The sequence below is a fragment of the Columba livia genome, chromosome 5, assembly GCF_036013475.1.
Source record: "Columba livia isolate bColLiv1 breed racing homer chromosome 5, bColLiv1.pat.W.v2, whole genome shotgun sequence".
Classification (NCBI taxonomy): Eukaryota; Metazoa; Chordata; class Aves; order Columbiformes; family Columbidae; genus Columba; species Columba livia.
The window spans coordinates 26,070,520-26,084,988 of NC_088606.1; the positions used below are offsets into that span (position 1 = coordinate 26,070,520).

Sequence of the window (14,469 nt, forward strand, 5' to 3'; positions counted from 1 at the left end):
GAAATAGCAGAAATAGAACAGGTTTGTACTCATATTGTTGTTTATTGTTTGTGTTTGTTTGTTTGTTTTTCCAGTTAAGTAACTGGTCTATATGAAACAATTAGATTACCACTATTCCTAAAAGGAATCTGGAATAAAATCCATATTCCCAAAGAATATTTCTGTTGGGGCAGGGGCAGGTACAGAGGGAGTAGGGGGGGAAAAATGCAGCCAGAAATCAAATCAAATCAAATACCAAACTACGCTGACTTCCACTGATTTGTTCTGGTACTTTTTTACATTTTAACATAATTTTCTGAAGAAGAAAAAGGTTATTAGCTATTAAAAATTTATCTGCGGGTCCGTCTTTCTTTATACCTTATCGGACACTACAGATGAGAAAACGCATATTCCAGACCACAGACCATGCACAAATTAGTTCTGCAGAACACACACAGAGACTGCTGTGCACAGCCCTGAATGGATAAACCGGTCATCTTCCCCATGAACAACAGGCCTTCACAATCAAACTACCTAAATCATGGGTCTTTTGAACATTTTCTATTGCCCTTGTTTGAACACACTTAGCTTTTAAAATGATGCCTTTAATACTAATAGCCTCTTTTATTCTGCTATCTCATCCCCACTCCTTTTTGGCTTTTCTACATTTCCTGAGCTTCAGTGTGGTATTTTTAAAATATCATCCACATAGTCTGCAAACATTTTTCTTTTCTGACTGCCCATCATAGCTTCTTTTTAATAGGTTCCTTTCCACTCTCCCCCTGCCCCCCCGGCTCTTTTTTAATGTTGATGTAGTGGATTTCTAGCTTTTGTTGCATCTACATTAGATGCCAAATGTCTATATCTACATACATAAAAGACAGAGCAGATTATTGAAAGTAATACTTTAAAAAGGTCCTGCATGCTGCTCAGTACAGGATCAAGACTTGCGCTGCTTCTCTTGCTACCTTTAAGATTATGTCTACTCCTTGAAGAAATAATTTCTGGCTAATGAAACTGTAATTTTACCACCATGCCCTAAAATGATGCTCCCTGCTCCCTCCCTGCCCCATCCATGCACACAATTCTGAAGATTATTATGTGCCCCAAACCAATCACATTTATTTCTAGTCCTTAACATATGTCTGATTTTAATCAGTAAGTCGGAATCTCTACTATTATCATCTTGACTCTGACAGTACAGCCCTCATATTCTGTCTTTCTTGGTGATGAAAGCCTGATTCACAGGGTTTCTATGTTGCTTACTTATAATAGTTAGCTTGCCCATGTTTTAACTCAAAGCTTAGTTTCATATGCAGCTACTACTCCTACATTTATACAGTCCTAAAATTACATTTGGCCCTTTGAAGGCAACCACAAGGCTGATGTGGCCCTCGGTGAAAATGCTTCTGAAACCCCTGATATACAGCATCACTCCTCTGCTGACATTACTGCCTCTCTTTACTATACAAAATATACCTCATGGTTAAGGCATCTACTGATTATCTTCCTTTCATCAACTTCGATAGCTGTATTACATCATAACTTAATTAAAAAAAAATTTTTAAAAATGAAGCTTTCCAACTTTACCCATTTCATTTCCCAGATTAAAAATTTGTTAATAGCTGTTTTATCTCTGTTTTTGAACTTGCTTGTGGAAAAGTCCTACTTTCATGGAGACAATTTCTATAAAATTACTGTGATACAAATGTACATGAAAGTGTAATGTAACAGTCTTTACAATTCATAAAACTCTGGAAAGCAATATTCAAATTTTCAATAATTTTCAGCCCCCTGAATCAAAGAGTTATATTCAAATCAAACAGTAAGCATTGAATATAAGAAGAGGAACCGGCACCTGTGTAGTTTCATTTCATTTTCTTGATAAAGCTCAGTCATTACTTTAAGTTTCTGCTGAAGCTTCTGAACTTCACTTTCAAAATGTTCATTTTCAGACTGCAAGGAAGCTTGCTGACTTTGAAGGTTTTCGATACGTTCTGTCAAATTTAGAGATGATTATATTGGGACAATGTACAATTTAAAAAATTAAAGTATTTGCAATATTTTAGTATATTACAAGTCAGTAAAAACCTTTGATTCTATGTTGATTTAATAATACAAGCAATAATATGCTCATATATGTCAATAAATTATACAAATTGAGCAGCAGCACTGCTCCTTTTGTTAGAAAAACAGCAGCTATACCATTTACCTGTCACAAAGTGCAGTGCTGAGTGCATATCTCACCTTTGCTCTAAATTGTATAGCTTCTTTGAAAACAATGCAGTTTTGTAATTTACAATATAAATTTTCATTTAGGACTCCTATTGTAATTATTCTACTAAAGGAGTAAAATCAATACCGTCATGCACTCTTGCAGATTTATCCACACAAGGTCTTGCTGAGTCACCTGAAGGCACAACTCAGATTTGTCAAACTACCTTATCTTTCCAAATTTAAATCACTCATGTTTCTTCTCTGTTTACTACTCCTACGACTCTCTTCAACAAACAAAGCAAGCTTCAAGTAAGCTTCAATATCTTTATGGGACAGAGTTGCAATCACTTTTGAAAACACACTTGCACAGAGAGTCAGTTTTAAGGACTATAAAAAAACTGAAAAAGAGAGTTTTACAGAGCATTTAATCACCCAAATAACAAAGCACAGTACAATCAAATGTGATGGCTACTCTGCTGGCTATTATCTCTGAAAGCAACAGCTAATTATAGGCTTTAATTTGAATTAAAGTGGCAGTGGCTTCATTTCATAAGGTATAATTCAGTATGTCCTACACAAAGGAAAAAAACAGAGTAAGATGCTTTTATAGGTTCAATTCTCTAAATGCAGTATTTCGGATTTTAAGGTGGTCAGGTTGGATGGGGCTTCAAGCAACCTTGTCTAGTGGAACACGTCTCTGCTCACAGCAGGGAGGCTGGAACTAGGTGATCTTTAAGGTGCCTTCCAACTCAAGCTACTCTATGATTCTATGATAAGTATTGAGCTTGCACCTATTGCAAACTAACTGCAATTAAGCTACCAAAAATTTAGATTAAAACTCCAGTGTTTCATGTACAAAAAACAAATAAAGAAGGTATTGTATATTAACATCACTTTGCCCAAATATTTTAAGATTCTATAACGTCACAGCTACAGAATATTTCAAAAGAGTACAACAAAATTTGCAAATGGTGCTTTAGCATCTTTGATTGCTCTCCTTCTAAAAATCAAGTATTTAAAACAGCTTAGCAACTTAAACAGGTGTTTTAAAAATCAAGTAGAGCTACTAATGTAACTTAATTAAGTCTTTACTGCAAGTAATACTTACAGCCCATGACCTCATTTTACAAAAGTAACATCTTATTAATCTTAAAGGCAAAAAAAAACCATTTAATTACCTGTAAGCTCTCCTTTAGCTTTACTTTCATCAGACAGTTTTGAATACATTTGATCTCGTTCTGTTTCCAGGGTCTTTAAACAAGCATTTAACTACAAGAGTAAAAAGTAAAAAAAAAAGGCATTTTAAGATTACCAAAACCTGTTTGCATGCAAAAATATCTAATTAAACATTAAAAGATTATTAATTCAGTGATGCTCATATCTATATGCAATTAAATTTACCATAAAAATTATATATATTGCCTCTAGTTTACCCCACTTCCATCCACAAGTTTCTTAAAATCACATACCTTTGCAGCATAGATCAATTTCTTCACAGTTCGTTTTTGTTGATCATCTGATGGACAGAACAGAGTAATATATCACATGTAAAGCACAAAAAAGTTTGTGGAAGAGCTTACTACTACTTTTTTAACATATGTATCTAAAAATGCAAGCCCCAACATACCATGGTAGGTGTAGCATATTTGGAGGAAAAAGAAAAAAAAACAAAGGGGGCAAGAGGGATACGCCTATATTCTAGTGTTTTGTTTGCCAACCAGACTCAGAATGGTCATGTTAAAAGTGACAGGCTGAATACACGCTCTAACACTTACTGGGCCATGGCCTATGGCATAATCAACATCAGCATAAAAAGAGGCTGCAGCAAGGAAACAGAGGAAGAAAGGCTCTTCTGTGCCACAGTTTTGAGGGCACTCACATCTACACCCATCTGACTCCAGTGCTACCAAACTGTCTGCAACAAGTACCACCTGCATAAGGACAAGGATGAAGAAATCAGGCTCTAAGGACCACAGTGCAACTGCTGGGAGGAGCTTCAAGAAGAATGGAAAGCAAGGTTTCCACCTAAAAACGTTTGAGAATCACTGCTTAATACTAACACAGGCTAAAGTTGTTCTGCAAGAGACCATGCACTGAGTCTTTACATTGCTCTCTGATAATACATATGCTTTATCTACAGCTACACACTGCTAAACAGTAGCACAGGTTGTTATTCCAGAGGTGTCCAAGCATCAGTTAATTGTCTGACATGGATAACACTGGGTGAGTTTTGAAAATCCAATTTCTACAAGCTAATCTTTCAACTTTCCTAGAAGTTTGTTTGTTTTGTACTTCTAAAACATCTACTAAATTAATATTTAAGATAGGAAGCTATACAAACCATACCTAAGGGCTCTCCATTCTCTGTCTCACCCTTTATATCTATGTCCCAGTGATTATCTTCAGTGTCATCATCTTCACTTATTGCTGAACTCCAGTCTTTCATCTTCAGTAAGTATTGTGTCAGCGACTAAGAAAAAACCCACACAAAACACAAAGGGTAAAATAAATACAAGCAATGAACATGTAGTTACCATTACAATTACTTTTCCGGGATTTCTATCCTTAATTTAGTTCCCTTAGCACATTAAGTGAGGTCCACATACAGGATTCTAGATGTCCGATATTACTTTTTCTATTAAAACACATACCTGCAGGTCAACAGGAGTAGTATGCATGCTTTTAGCAGGGCTTGTGTATATGAGGTACATACATGTAACAATACACTCCCAACTCTCATGCTCCAAATTAAAACAAACAAACAAACAAAAAAACCCACAAAAAAACCCCACGCAAATAGTCTGAAAAGAGTTTTTCCTTATTTAAGTGCTGGCTTCCAAGGCCATCAGACTGCTCCATTGTGCTGCTAAGCAACCTTAGCAGGAAACAAGACATTAGAGAATGAAGACAGCAAACAAAGACTCTATACAGTTTAAGGCATATTGTGATTAGCATCAGTCTGAATGGTGTGATTCAATGCTAGCTGTCATAACCTACCTTGACTTGACTCTCTTTATTTTTCAATACTTCTTCTATATCTGCTTTGGACGATTCAAACATCTTGGTCTGTTCGTTTAGTTCACTAAATCGTTCACCCCATCCTTCAGCTTCTTGTAAAAGCTACAAAGAGAAATACCAGATTAGCATGATTGTCTATTACAACAAAAATCAAAGTACTTGAGCCTGTTATGTATATTATATATACCTAAGCAGAATTTTAACCACTTGCCCATCGGTAAGATTTAACAGAGACAGACTACAAGACAGTTAAACCTCAAGAGTTGGAAAATAAGACTTCTATGTTATTGTGCAGTTGCTTTAGCAACAGTTAATAATCCACTCAGTTTAAAAATCTGATGTGACAATAGCAATGGATATAAAATAGTAACAATCTGTGTAACAGCTACAAACACTGGGGAATAGATGGAGAGGAGAACATTCATTCCCCAATATGTACACATGCTTCTGAAATTGTACTTGTCTTTTCAAGCTGTAAGAGGTCAGTGAGGTAAGGAAAACCAGAAAGCTTTTTAAAAAGATATTTAAATTCATGTGACCTGCAAAACTTTATTATTGTTCCTACTCTATCCCATATCTCTTAAAGCAAAGATTTTATTTTAAAAAAGCTTTCCTGCTAACGGAAGTCAGCTGTATGTCATCAACACCTACTAGTATGTATCTTTGTAAACAACTGTAGTTAACTAAAAAGACAGGTAGATTCCAAGGCTACATTTTAGAAATACCCACTAGTAAAATCTCATTTCACAAAAATACTTTACAGCAGTAAAGGGATTAGCACGCTTACGCACCAGTTCATTAAAAATTACCACTGCAACATACTAAGTAAACCATGCATTCATATTGTGAGAACAAAACTGAACTGATGCAAATGTCTGTTAAGACAAAGCACGCAGTACAAAAACATAGGGTACAGTACAAAAAAAAATGTCTTAGTGTCAAAAGAACATTGCTGCTTAAAGTTGCACAACAGGCAACCAATTTAAAAGCAGTGAATGTACTGAAAGGAATAACCAGGTTGATTAACAAGAATATAACAGCCACTTATACTAAAAATAAAACCAGAATATGGTAGTTAAACAGGGGAACTGCCATGCAAATTGACAAGCAAGCCTGAGCAAGGTAAACTGGAAGGCACAAACCAAAAAGTATGTGACTAGATTTGAATGAACGCCACTTGGCCCACAACTGCACCCTTCAAGCAGTAAAAGCCATGTATGAATTTGCAGCATCATGCAAACTATGTATTACAGGTAAAACAAAAATACTCTGTATGCTAATACTGCTCAGAAGACATATACAGGCAACTACTTTTATCATTAAACGTTATCCTCAAAGGGAACCTAATGTTTCTTCATTAAACCGAAGAGAAAATAAATTGACATGACTTTATAGACCTGTAAGAACTACAATAAATAGGAATGCAAGGATTTTAAATAAGCTAAAGCAATATGTATTTCTAATGTTCCTGGAAAAAAAAAAAAAAAAAAAAAAAAAAAAAAAAAAAAAACACAAAGCACAGAAATTTCGGAATTGATTAACAGTTCCCTTGTTCAAACTAAAAGGCCCAATCCTCTCTCTGACACATCATAAACCTGAGACAGCACATCTGTTATAACATTTAAGCTATGACGTGCCAGAAGATTATGACCCATTAGTGCAAATGGACAGAGGAAGAAAGTACTCTAAATTTTGTGAACAAATAACAACTTTGTTACCTTTTGAGCATAAGTGAAATTCCATCTTAAAAAAAAAAAAAGAAAAATAAAAAAAGGATATGGATATTCTAATATAGCAAACTATCTCACATGCTTACAAACTACTTCATAAAAGAGAATGCAAATAAGCAAAGCAGATACTTCTTTGCCTATCAGGTTCCATCAACTCTTATCCTATTATTTACCTACTAAAGAGCATAGCAAAATGCAATATACACAAATGTTCTCAAATTACTAAAAACTGAACAAAACTCAGTTAACAACAAAGTATAGTAATTAATCTTAAATAATGTGGTTAAGGAACTACTATACCCCAGTTATTTTATCTGGAAGGAATGGAAAACCCCTTATTTTCATCTAGGAATCTGGCAGGTTAATTATATCCCAGGAGTTGTTTTTACTGATTTTTTTCCTGGTTTTACTTGATATGATTGCCTATAAAATGTAGGGTAATTGTCAGCAGTTAGCATTATCTTACTCCAAGTACTGTAAGATTCTTTTAAAACACACACACACACACACACAATTGGATTATTTCTGTTTGAACTCAAGAAATTACCGGGGGGGGCGGGAAATCCTTCTATATTAAAACTTTGTGTACTGTTTCTCAAAATTTATTACATAAGTATACTGTCACATTTGAAATAAAGCACCAACCAGATTCTTCCTCCTCACAGAAACAAAGAGCGTGTATAGATTAGACAAAAGAGAATCTCGAAATAAAATAAGTTTAAAGCAACTTCATTCTCACTGTGATAACACTGAAATCTACTGTTTCTCCACTAATAAAATTATCTTCCTTTTTTTTTTTTTTTGTAGTCACAAACATGTAGTCTTAAAATTAGAGAAAAATATGAAGTTTTACTGATAACAGAGTTCCGCAGAACTGAAAAATTCCCCCTGTAGAAAGTTTTCTGTTTCCAGTAACCTTTGGGTTGTTTTTCTGAATCAGTAAGTCTGATGTGCACAATATTTTGATAGAGGGGACTAAAGCACTAGCATCTTCTAAGAAGCTGGGGAAAAAAAAACCCACAGGCCTGTACTTCTATTCCCTCCTTCACAAGATATTTATCAGGTTACTATACAGACAACAAGGAGATCATCAGTCACTCAGGAAAATAAGCATATGTCCATTAAAAAAAAACAAAACAAACAAAACCAACCAACCAATACAAAATCCACCCAAAAACATTCCATGGAACATTTAATGTTCAGAAAGCATATATTCTTGTTAGAAAAGGCAAAAAAAAAAAAAAGAAAAAAAAAAGTAAATGCATTGTAAAACTAGTTATTGCACAGGACAACTATTGCATACACTGAACATTTTAAAATAATCAGCACTCTTTGAGATCTGGCTATGGCATTGAGGAAAATAAACAGCTAAAATCTGGGAAGTAATTGTCTTTTCTGTCCATTTGTATTACTTACCTGAGTTTCCATGAGTTCACCTATAATGGTACTACAGTAATTTTTTTACCCGCCTTTTGCATACTTTGCAATTTCTTAATTTCTTTTGTGTTCTGGATCACACGTAAGTATTTTGTCACTGCCTCTGTAGAGAATCCTAAAGGTGGACTTGCTTAAATCCTTCTGCTTTCCTCCAGGTCTCAGCAAAATTCTTATTAATCTCATATTATCATATGGTCTCTTTCTCACCAAAATCTACGCATGTTTCCACAAACAAACTCTGATTATTTAATTTATTTTAAAACAGGAGTATTTTACACAGTTATTCAACATAAAATAATTTTAAAGCCACGTCCTCTTCCTCATTCCATTTACTAGAACACACAAGTGGTATTAATAAACATGCTGAGGATGAGCTCCTTGGAGCAATAGTATTTACTCACTATCATACAAAAATACAATATTTCTAAGGATAACTAGGAAGAACCTACCTGTTTCTCACTTTCCTGGAGATGGCAGGTTTCATCTACTGCATCTTGAATGGATGTCTTAAGTCTCTCTGTATTAATCTGATAGACTTTTAGAGTGGACTTGGCCTAAGTGAAATAAAAAAGTGCATTGTTTCAACAGTAGAAGCAAAGACAAGTGAGGTCATGGTGGTATTATTAGACTTATTCTTAGGTTTTCTATCTGTGCTATATATGTATTCTCCCATTTTCCCTAGAATTTCAACAGTTTTTTCTGATTGTAGTTTTGCAACACTGTATATCACTGTGGAGTAAGAAGGCAAGGAAGACAAGGTAATTGTACTTCCCAAGAAATGCCAATCACTATGGGAATTTCAAAGTTGCTAAATCAAGTCACACAAAAGTATTAAGCCTTACAAAGTCTTTTGGTTTACGCAGTGTATTATTTCCCCACACTTAAGTGAAAAAAAATAAAACAGTAACTACGTAGAGAAAAGAAATTGCAAAGATTTGAAAACAGAAACTACAAAGATTGGGCATACCTCATCAATTTGTGACTGGATAGATTTTGCTTCATTCTCTAAAGACTCCACTCTCTTCTGAATTTCAGCCACCTGAAAATTATGAGTTGTCATATAGCTTCTTCCACAGATTTGACTGAAAAAGTCTAGGCAATTAATAAAGTTATTTTAATTTTAAAACTGAGAAGGTTATACTGCCAAATCAGTAAAACAAAGCTTTTATTGTTTTGAGTATTTTGCTTTATGAGTGTTATTTTTTCTAATATGCTATAAGGAATATGAGAGGAGACAAAATGGAAAATGTAGGTTTTGTCTCACAAAACCCGAAGAGAATAGTTTGTCTTCTCCGCAGATAACTTACCATGTTTTGTCTGTTTTGTTTTTTTTTTTTTTTAAACGAATAGTAACAATAAAGGATTCTATTTATTCTTACCAAGTTATCACTTTCTGATTGCTTAGATTTTTCTTCTTCCAGTTCTTTTTCTAGATTCTCTAGTTCTTGGTTGAGTTCCAAGTTTGACTTGCTCAGTTTTTCATGCATTTCCTAAATCAAGTTGTTTCAACAGTTAACATAAAACATTTGACATTAACTACATATGAAAACAACAAGTAGATTTTCAATATGAGAACAAAGTATATCTAACAATTTTCACCATATCAAGGATAAATCTCAAAGTACTCTAGAGACTCTCGCATGTTAACAAAATCCCTAACAATTAGCTCTATAGGATCCAAGGTGCAGAGTGAAACAAATCTATTTGCTTTTTTGTTACATAAATTTCATGAAATCCATTAATTATTTTATCCACGTTTTTGGAACTCTTTTACAAATGTATTCTCAGTTTGGTGGATGTAAAAATGTAGTGGTAATTTTTGTTTACAATTGTGCCCCAGTAGCTTATAAAATATATTTGAATTAAATCAGATGTGAGAAAAAATACTTGATGCAGTACCCTCTCTCTCTCCTAGAAACAAGAATAATTTACTTTTTAAACAATTAAATATTGTCTAATATGCCATTTGCCCTACTATCAATAATTTTTAATAAAATTGTTACAAAAAGTTATCTTAATTTAAATTTCTTGCTTCTATGTCATTTTTAGTAACCCAGGACCCAAGTAACAATGCTCTCAATTAAAACAATTAAGGTTTGGGGGATTGGGATTTTTTTGTTGTTGTTGCCTTTTGGTGAGGTTTTTTTTTAATATGACCAACTTTTTCCTGAAATACTGCCTTAAATCGTAGAAATAACAATTTCCATTTATCTTTTTACCTCAAAAAAAGATGCGTCTGTTGATTCTTTCATAACATTACCATCCTTCAGAGACAATTCTAAATCTTCAAACTGAAAAGGAAATACTGTATGTCAGAATCTATGTAAAGAATTGCATAAATAATAGCACTGGTTTAGGGTGCTCTAGACTGAAACATAACCACCACCTAAATATTCACAAATGCACCTTGCTGGAAATCAGGAAAGCCTTAGCCCTAGTAGATTATCCCAGTGATATAAAACAAAGACATTTAAAAACTGCTTCCAGTGAAATATATTGTATTAAGAGTTAAAGGCAGAACTTGCTAACACCTTAGTTGCACTTAAAGGCACCGACAAGGGAAAAGCATGTGAAGAATCACTTCAACAGGTTTTAAAGATCTCACTTTTAGATAGTTTAATACTTTAAATACTTGATTAATTGAGTCTATTTCTGTGACACACCTAAAAGTAATAAATGACCATTACCTCTTTTTTGCAAAGGCTGAGTTTTTCAAGAATTTTGCATTTGTCTTCAACTAATTCAGCAATTTTATTGGCAAGCTTTTTTTCCCTTCCTAAAAAAAAGACAGTTAAGTGTTGCAACATCCAAGTAACTAAAAGGAGAAAAAAAGATGGAGAAAAAAAAAGTAAAAGAAAGTCATATTCCAAAGAAAACAGTACGAAAAATAAGCTTACCTACATAAAGTCGACTTCTAACCTGAAATAAAAAAAATAAATACTGAAAATGTCTGATCAATTACTCTTGCACATAGTCTGAAAACTAATCTTGTAAGCTGGGGTTCCATGATCAGCTTAACAACAGAACTTTAAAAAGGAGTATAAATACAGGCTGTTGTTAAAAATGCATAATTGCATCCTCTGGTCTCACCCATTCCGTGGCTGCCTGTTTGCCCTGTCCTTTTCTCATTCTAATCAAACAGCAAGAAGAGGGAAAAGGAGTTTCGTTTTCACCTGGATCACTTTTATAACACACCTCTGTATAGTCACCACATAAGCATGACTGCCAAAACGAAGTGGTGGTGGACATGTACAGCCAAAAGAGTATGAAAGGAGTAGGAGGGGGAAGTTCCAGGTGCCAGCTCAGATTTACCTTCCTATGAGGATAAAACTCCACACATTACAATAGCTAACAGTTAGAGCCACAGTAAGGGTACTACCTAATTGGCATCTTGCCCAGACGCAACGCAGTGCAAAGAACCAAATCAGCAGCTGCCACGTGGCATCTAGTGCCCCAGAATCAAAATCTAACAAACTGCGGGATAGAATCTGCCACAAATGGCCCAGACAGGAGGCTGAACCCGCAGAAACTTTACAACACAGCACTCCTCTCAAGGCAGGGCCTGGATCACATGCCTAACATACAATGGGTCCCTCAGATTTTCCCTGTTTTCTCCTCATTTAAAGCCATGGGACGGCCGCAAGTCCACATAACAAAAAAAGGGGACAAAAGTAATATGTACACCTTATCCCGTCATAGCCCAAAAAACCCAAAACCAAATCCCATTACTTTTGAGTAAGTAACCATTAATACTTTAAAGAGCAGTCAGTGTGTTCTAAGTATGAATGACTGAAAAAGCTATCAGTAACTTCTGTAATATCTAATGCCTCAGTGACACGTGCAGGAGGAAAACAACACTGGAGTTACTGCTTGACTAATTTCAGCTGAAATGCTGAAAGTATGTTGGTATGAAAGTACCACCTGGAGGGACGCTGCTAGAAAACAGAAGGAACGACCCAACTTATAGCTGCATTAACTTATACAAATACAGATTCCATTCCACACAATCTGAATCGCTGCTGCAGAATAAGGTGGCGTTTTTCCAGATCTAAGTTGATGTTAGAACCCTAAAAATGCAGTTGCTCATATCTGTAAAACTAAACCAGTATGCAACCTATCTTCATACATGAGCACCAAAATCACATTTTGTCTGTATAAGAGTATGCAAAAACTGTGGATAAATTTAAACTACTGAATTATGGACACTGACCCCATTTCATTAGTAGGGAGAGTTTGGTAGGCAGCTGTTATTACTCAGATCCTTACTCACCGTAGAAGACAACCCTTACCTCAAAAATATAATCTGATTGGTACATTAAAAGGTTTCAGTATTACATTTCTCAGTCATCAGCTGAGTGCTCACAAGCAGCACACAGTGAAATTGGGTCAGTGTTCTAATAAACAGAATCAAGGTCACTGTTCGAAGAGTTTTAAAATAACTCCCTTGATAGGAATCTATCTGAATTGATTTTGCTTACAATTACCTTGAAAGACCTGAGCTAATGTGGCTATAGCCATCACGGTCACAGAGATACCAATACACACACCCTAGAGAAGACCTCTGTATCCCGTGAAAAAAAAAATTGAGGGCTGACTTTGAAAGTCTGGTGTAGAAATTTAAAAGGGAAGGAAAAAGGAAGCCTTACTACATCAAGTTTCCTTGCATTTCCTCTAATGACAAGTCACTCGGTACACCTCAAAATATTTACTGTCTTGACAAAACAGACTACTCAAATTCTCTTTTATGGGGATTCTAAATTCAATCACAACAGATTTAAAACTCAGAAGTGTACTATATCTTGAACAGAATACAATTTCAATTCAAACCATTAATTCACTGTGCATGTAATCTGAACACTTACAGATTGATAACTTCTATATAGGAACAAGAGAACTGTGAAGGTTCCAACAACACCAGCACAAATCACTATTTCCCACGGGAAACCATATAGATCAGGACCAGGTCTCATATCTTCAGGCAGTGAAGCCACAGCCTGAAAAATAAAGTAAAAAGCTTCAACTAAAAGAGGTTAATGTTTTCAACAGAAATAGACATTACATGTTCATTCAGTTTACTTCTAGGGCTTTTATAGGCTTGTACATCTATTTTTTTTTCTCCAAAACTCTGACAAAATGGTTAACAGAAGTGGTTAACAGAAGATACAATGACTACATAAAGCTCTGAAAACTTTTCCTTCTGAACCTACCAATTATAGTAAGTTCTCCTTCAAGTCGTCTATACATTTCACTGTTACAATAACCAATACTAATAAGTATTTTTCACGATTTAGTGGTAGAAAATTTGTTTGGCAGAAAAGCCTGCTCAACCAAATTAATACTAAAGCAACATACTGAATACAGAGAATTATTTGACACATTTTAAATACACTTACATTCAACTTGTAAAGGGATATCGTTATTTTCTCAAAGATAGAACCTGCTCAACGTAGCTCACACTTACTAAAAGTTACTGTGCAGCAAAGTCTTAATCTGAATTTCTTTAATAAAACGGCCAGACTACCCCCGTCTCAAGCCAAGAGGGGTGTGCGCGTATAAAATCAGGGAGCGTTCGTTCCACTGCTTCGGCTTTTAAAGAGCTTTATTCTCGAAGAAGCGGCCGCTACAACAGGACCCGCGCGGCCCCGCCCCAGGCTGGCACGGCACAGCTCCAGCTCCAGCCCGGCTCTGCGCCGCGCACGGTGCCCCGGTGCCGCAGCCGCCCGCTCCGCCGGGAGGCCGTTCCTCTCAGACCCCAGCCCCCGCCATCCCCGGCAGCGCCGTTTCCCCCCGACGCCGAGGCGTCGCTGCACAAGACCAGAGCCGACCCCGGGCGGAGGCGGGCCTCGCACTCACCCTGCGCGCCCCTTCCAAGGCCAGCCCGCAGTAGCGCTGCGCGCTGTCCCGCAGGCCCAGCCAGAGGCTGGCGGCGGAGACGTCCAACGCATCCCCGCGGCCGCCGGCAGCCATCTTACCGCGCGCGGCGGCGGCTCGAGGCCCCCCCGGCGCGCGGCCCCTTCCGGCTCGCTACTTGACAACCGGCCTGTACCACTGCCGCGGGGGGGAGGGAAAAACCACTGCTGCCGCGGAA

The 14,469-nt window shown here is 36.2% G+C and overlaps 1 protein-coding gene across 6 annotated transcripts in view; it reads right to left on the reverse strand.

Moving 5' to 3' along the window:
* Nucleotides 1-14,469, reverse strand: part of MIA2 (MIA SH3 domain ER export factor 2) — a 37,658-nt gene that overhangs the window by 11,728 nt on the left and 11,461 nt on the right. For 4 of the 6 annotated variants that reach the window (XM_065063962.1, XM_065063963.1, XM_065063960.1 and 1 more), the window contains 12 exons: nucleotides 13,244-13,375; nucleotides 11,279-11,300; nucleotides 11,069-11,157; nucleotides 10,601-10,672; nucleotides 9,761-9,871; nucleotides 9,349-9,420; nucleotides 8,831-8,935; nucleotides 5,194-5,316; nucleotides 4,543-4,666; nucleotides 3,666-3,712; nucleotides 3,375-3,465; nucleotides 1,838-1,976 (listed from right to left, as the gene is read on the reverse strand). In XM_065063962.1, coding sequence (XP_064920034.1) covers nucleotides 1,838-1,976; nucleotides 3,375-3,465; nucleotides 3,666-3,712; nucleotides 4,543-4,666; nucleotides 5,194-5,316; nucleotides 8,831-8,935; nucleotides 9,349-9,420; nucleotides 9,761-9,871; nucleotides 10,601-10,672; nucleotides 11,069-11,157; nucleotides 11,279-11,300; nucleotides 13,244-13,375 — 1,127 coding nt within the window. Of the gene's footprint in view, nucleotides 1-1,837; nucleotides 1,977-3,374; nucleotides 3,466-3,665; nucleotides 3,713-4,542; nucleotides 4,667-5,193; nucleotides 5,317-8,830; nucleotides 8,936-9,348; nucleotides 9,421-9,760; nucleotides 9,872-10,600; nucleotides 10,673-11,068; nucleotides 11,158-11,278; nucleotides 11,301-13,243; nucleotides 13,376-14,234; nucleotides 14,440-14,469 lie in introns of those variants that run through there. The other 2 variants (XM_065063964.1, XM_021287425.2) reach the window with 1 other exon arrangement.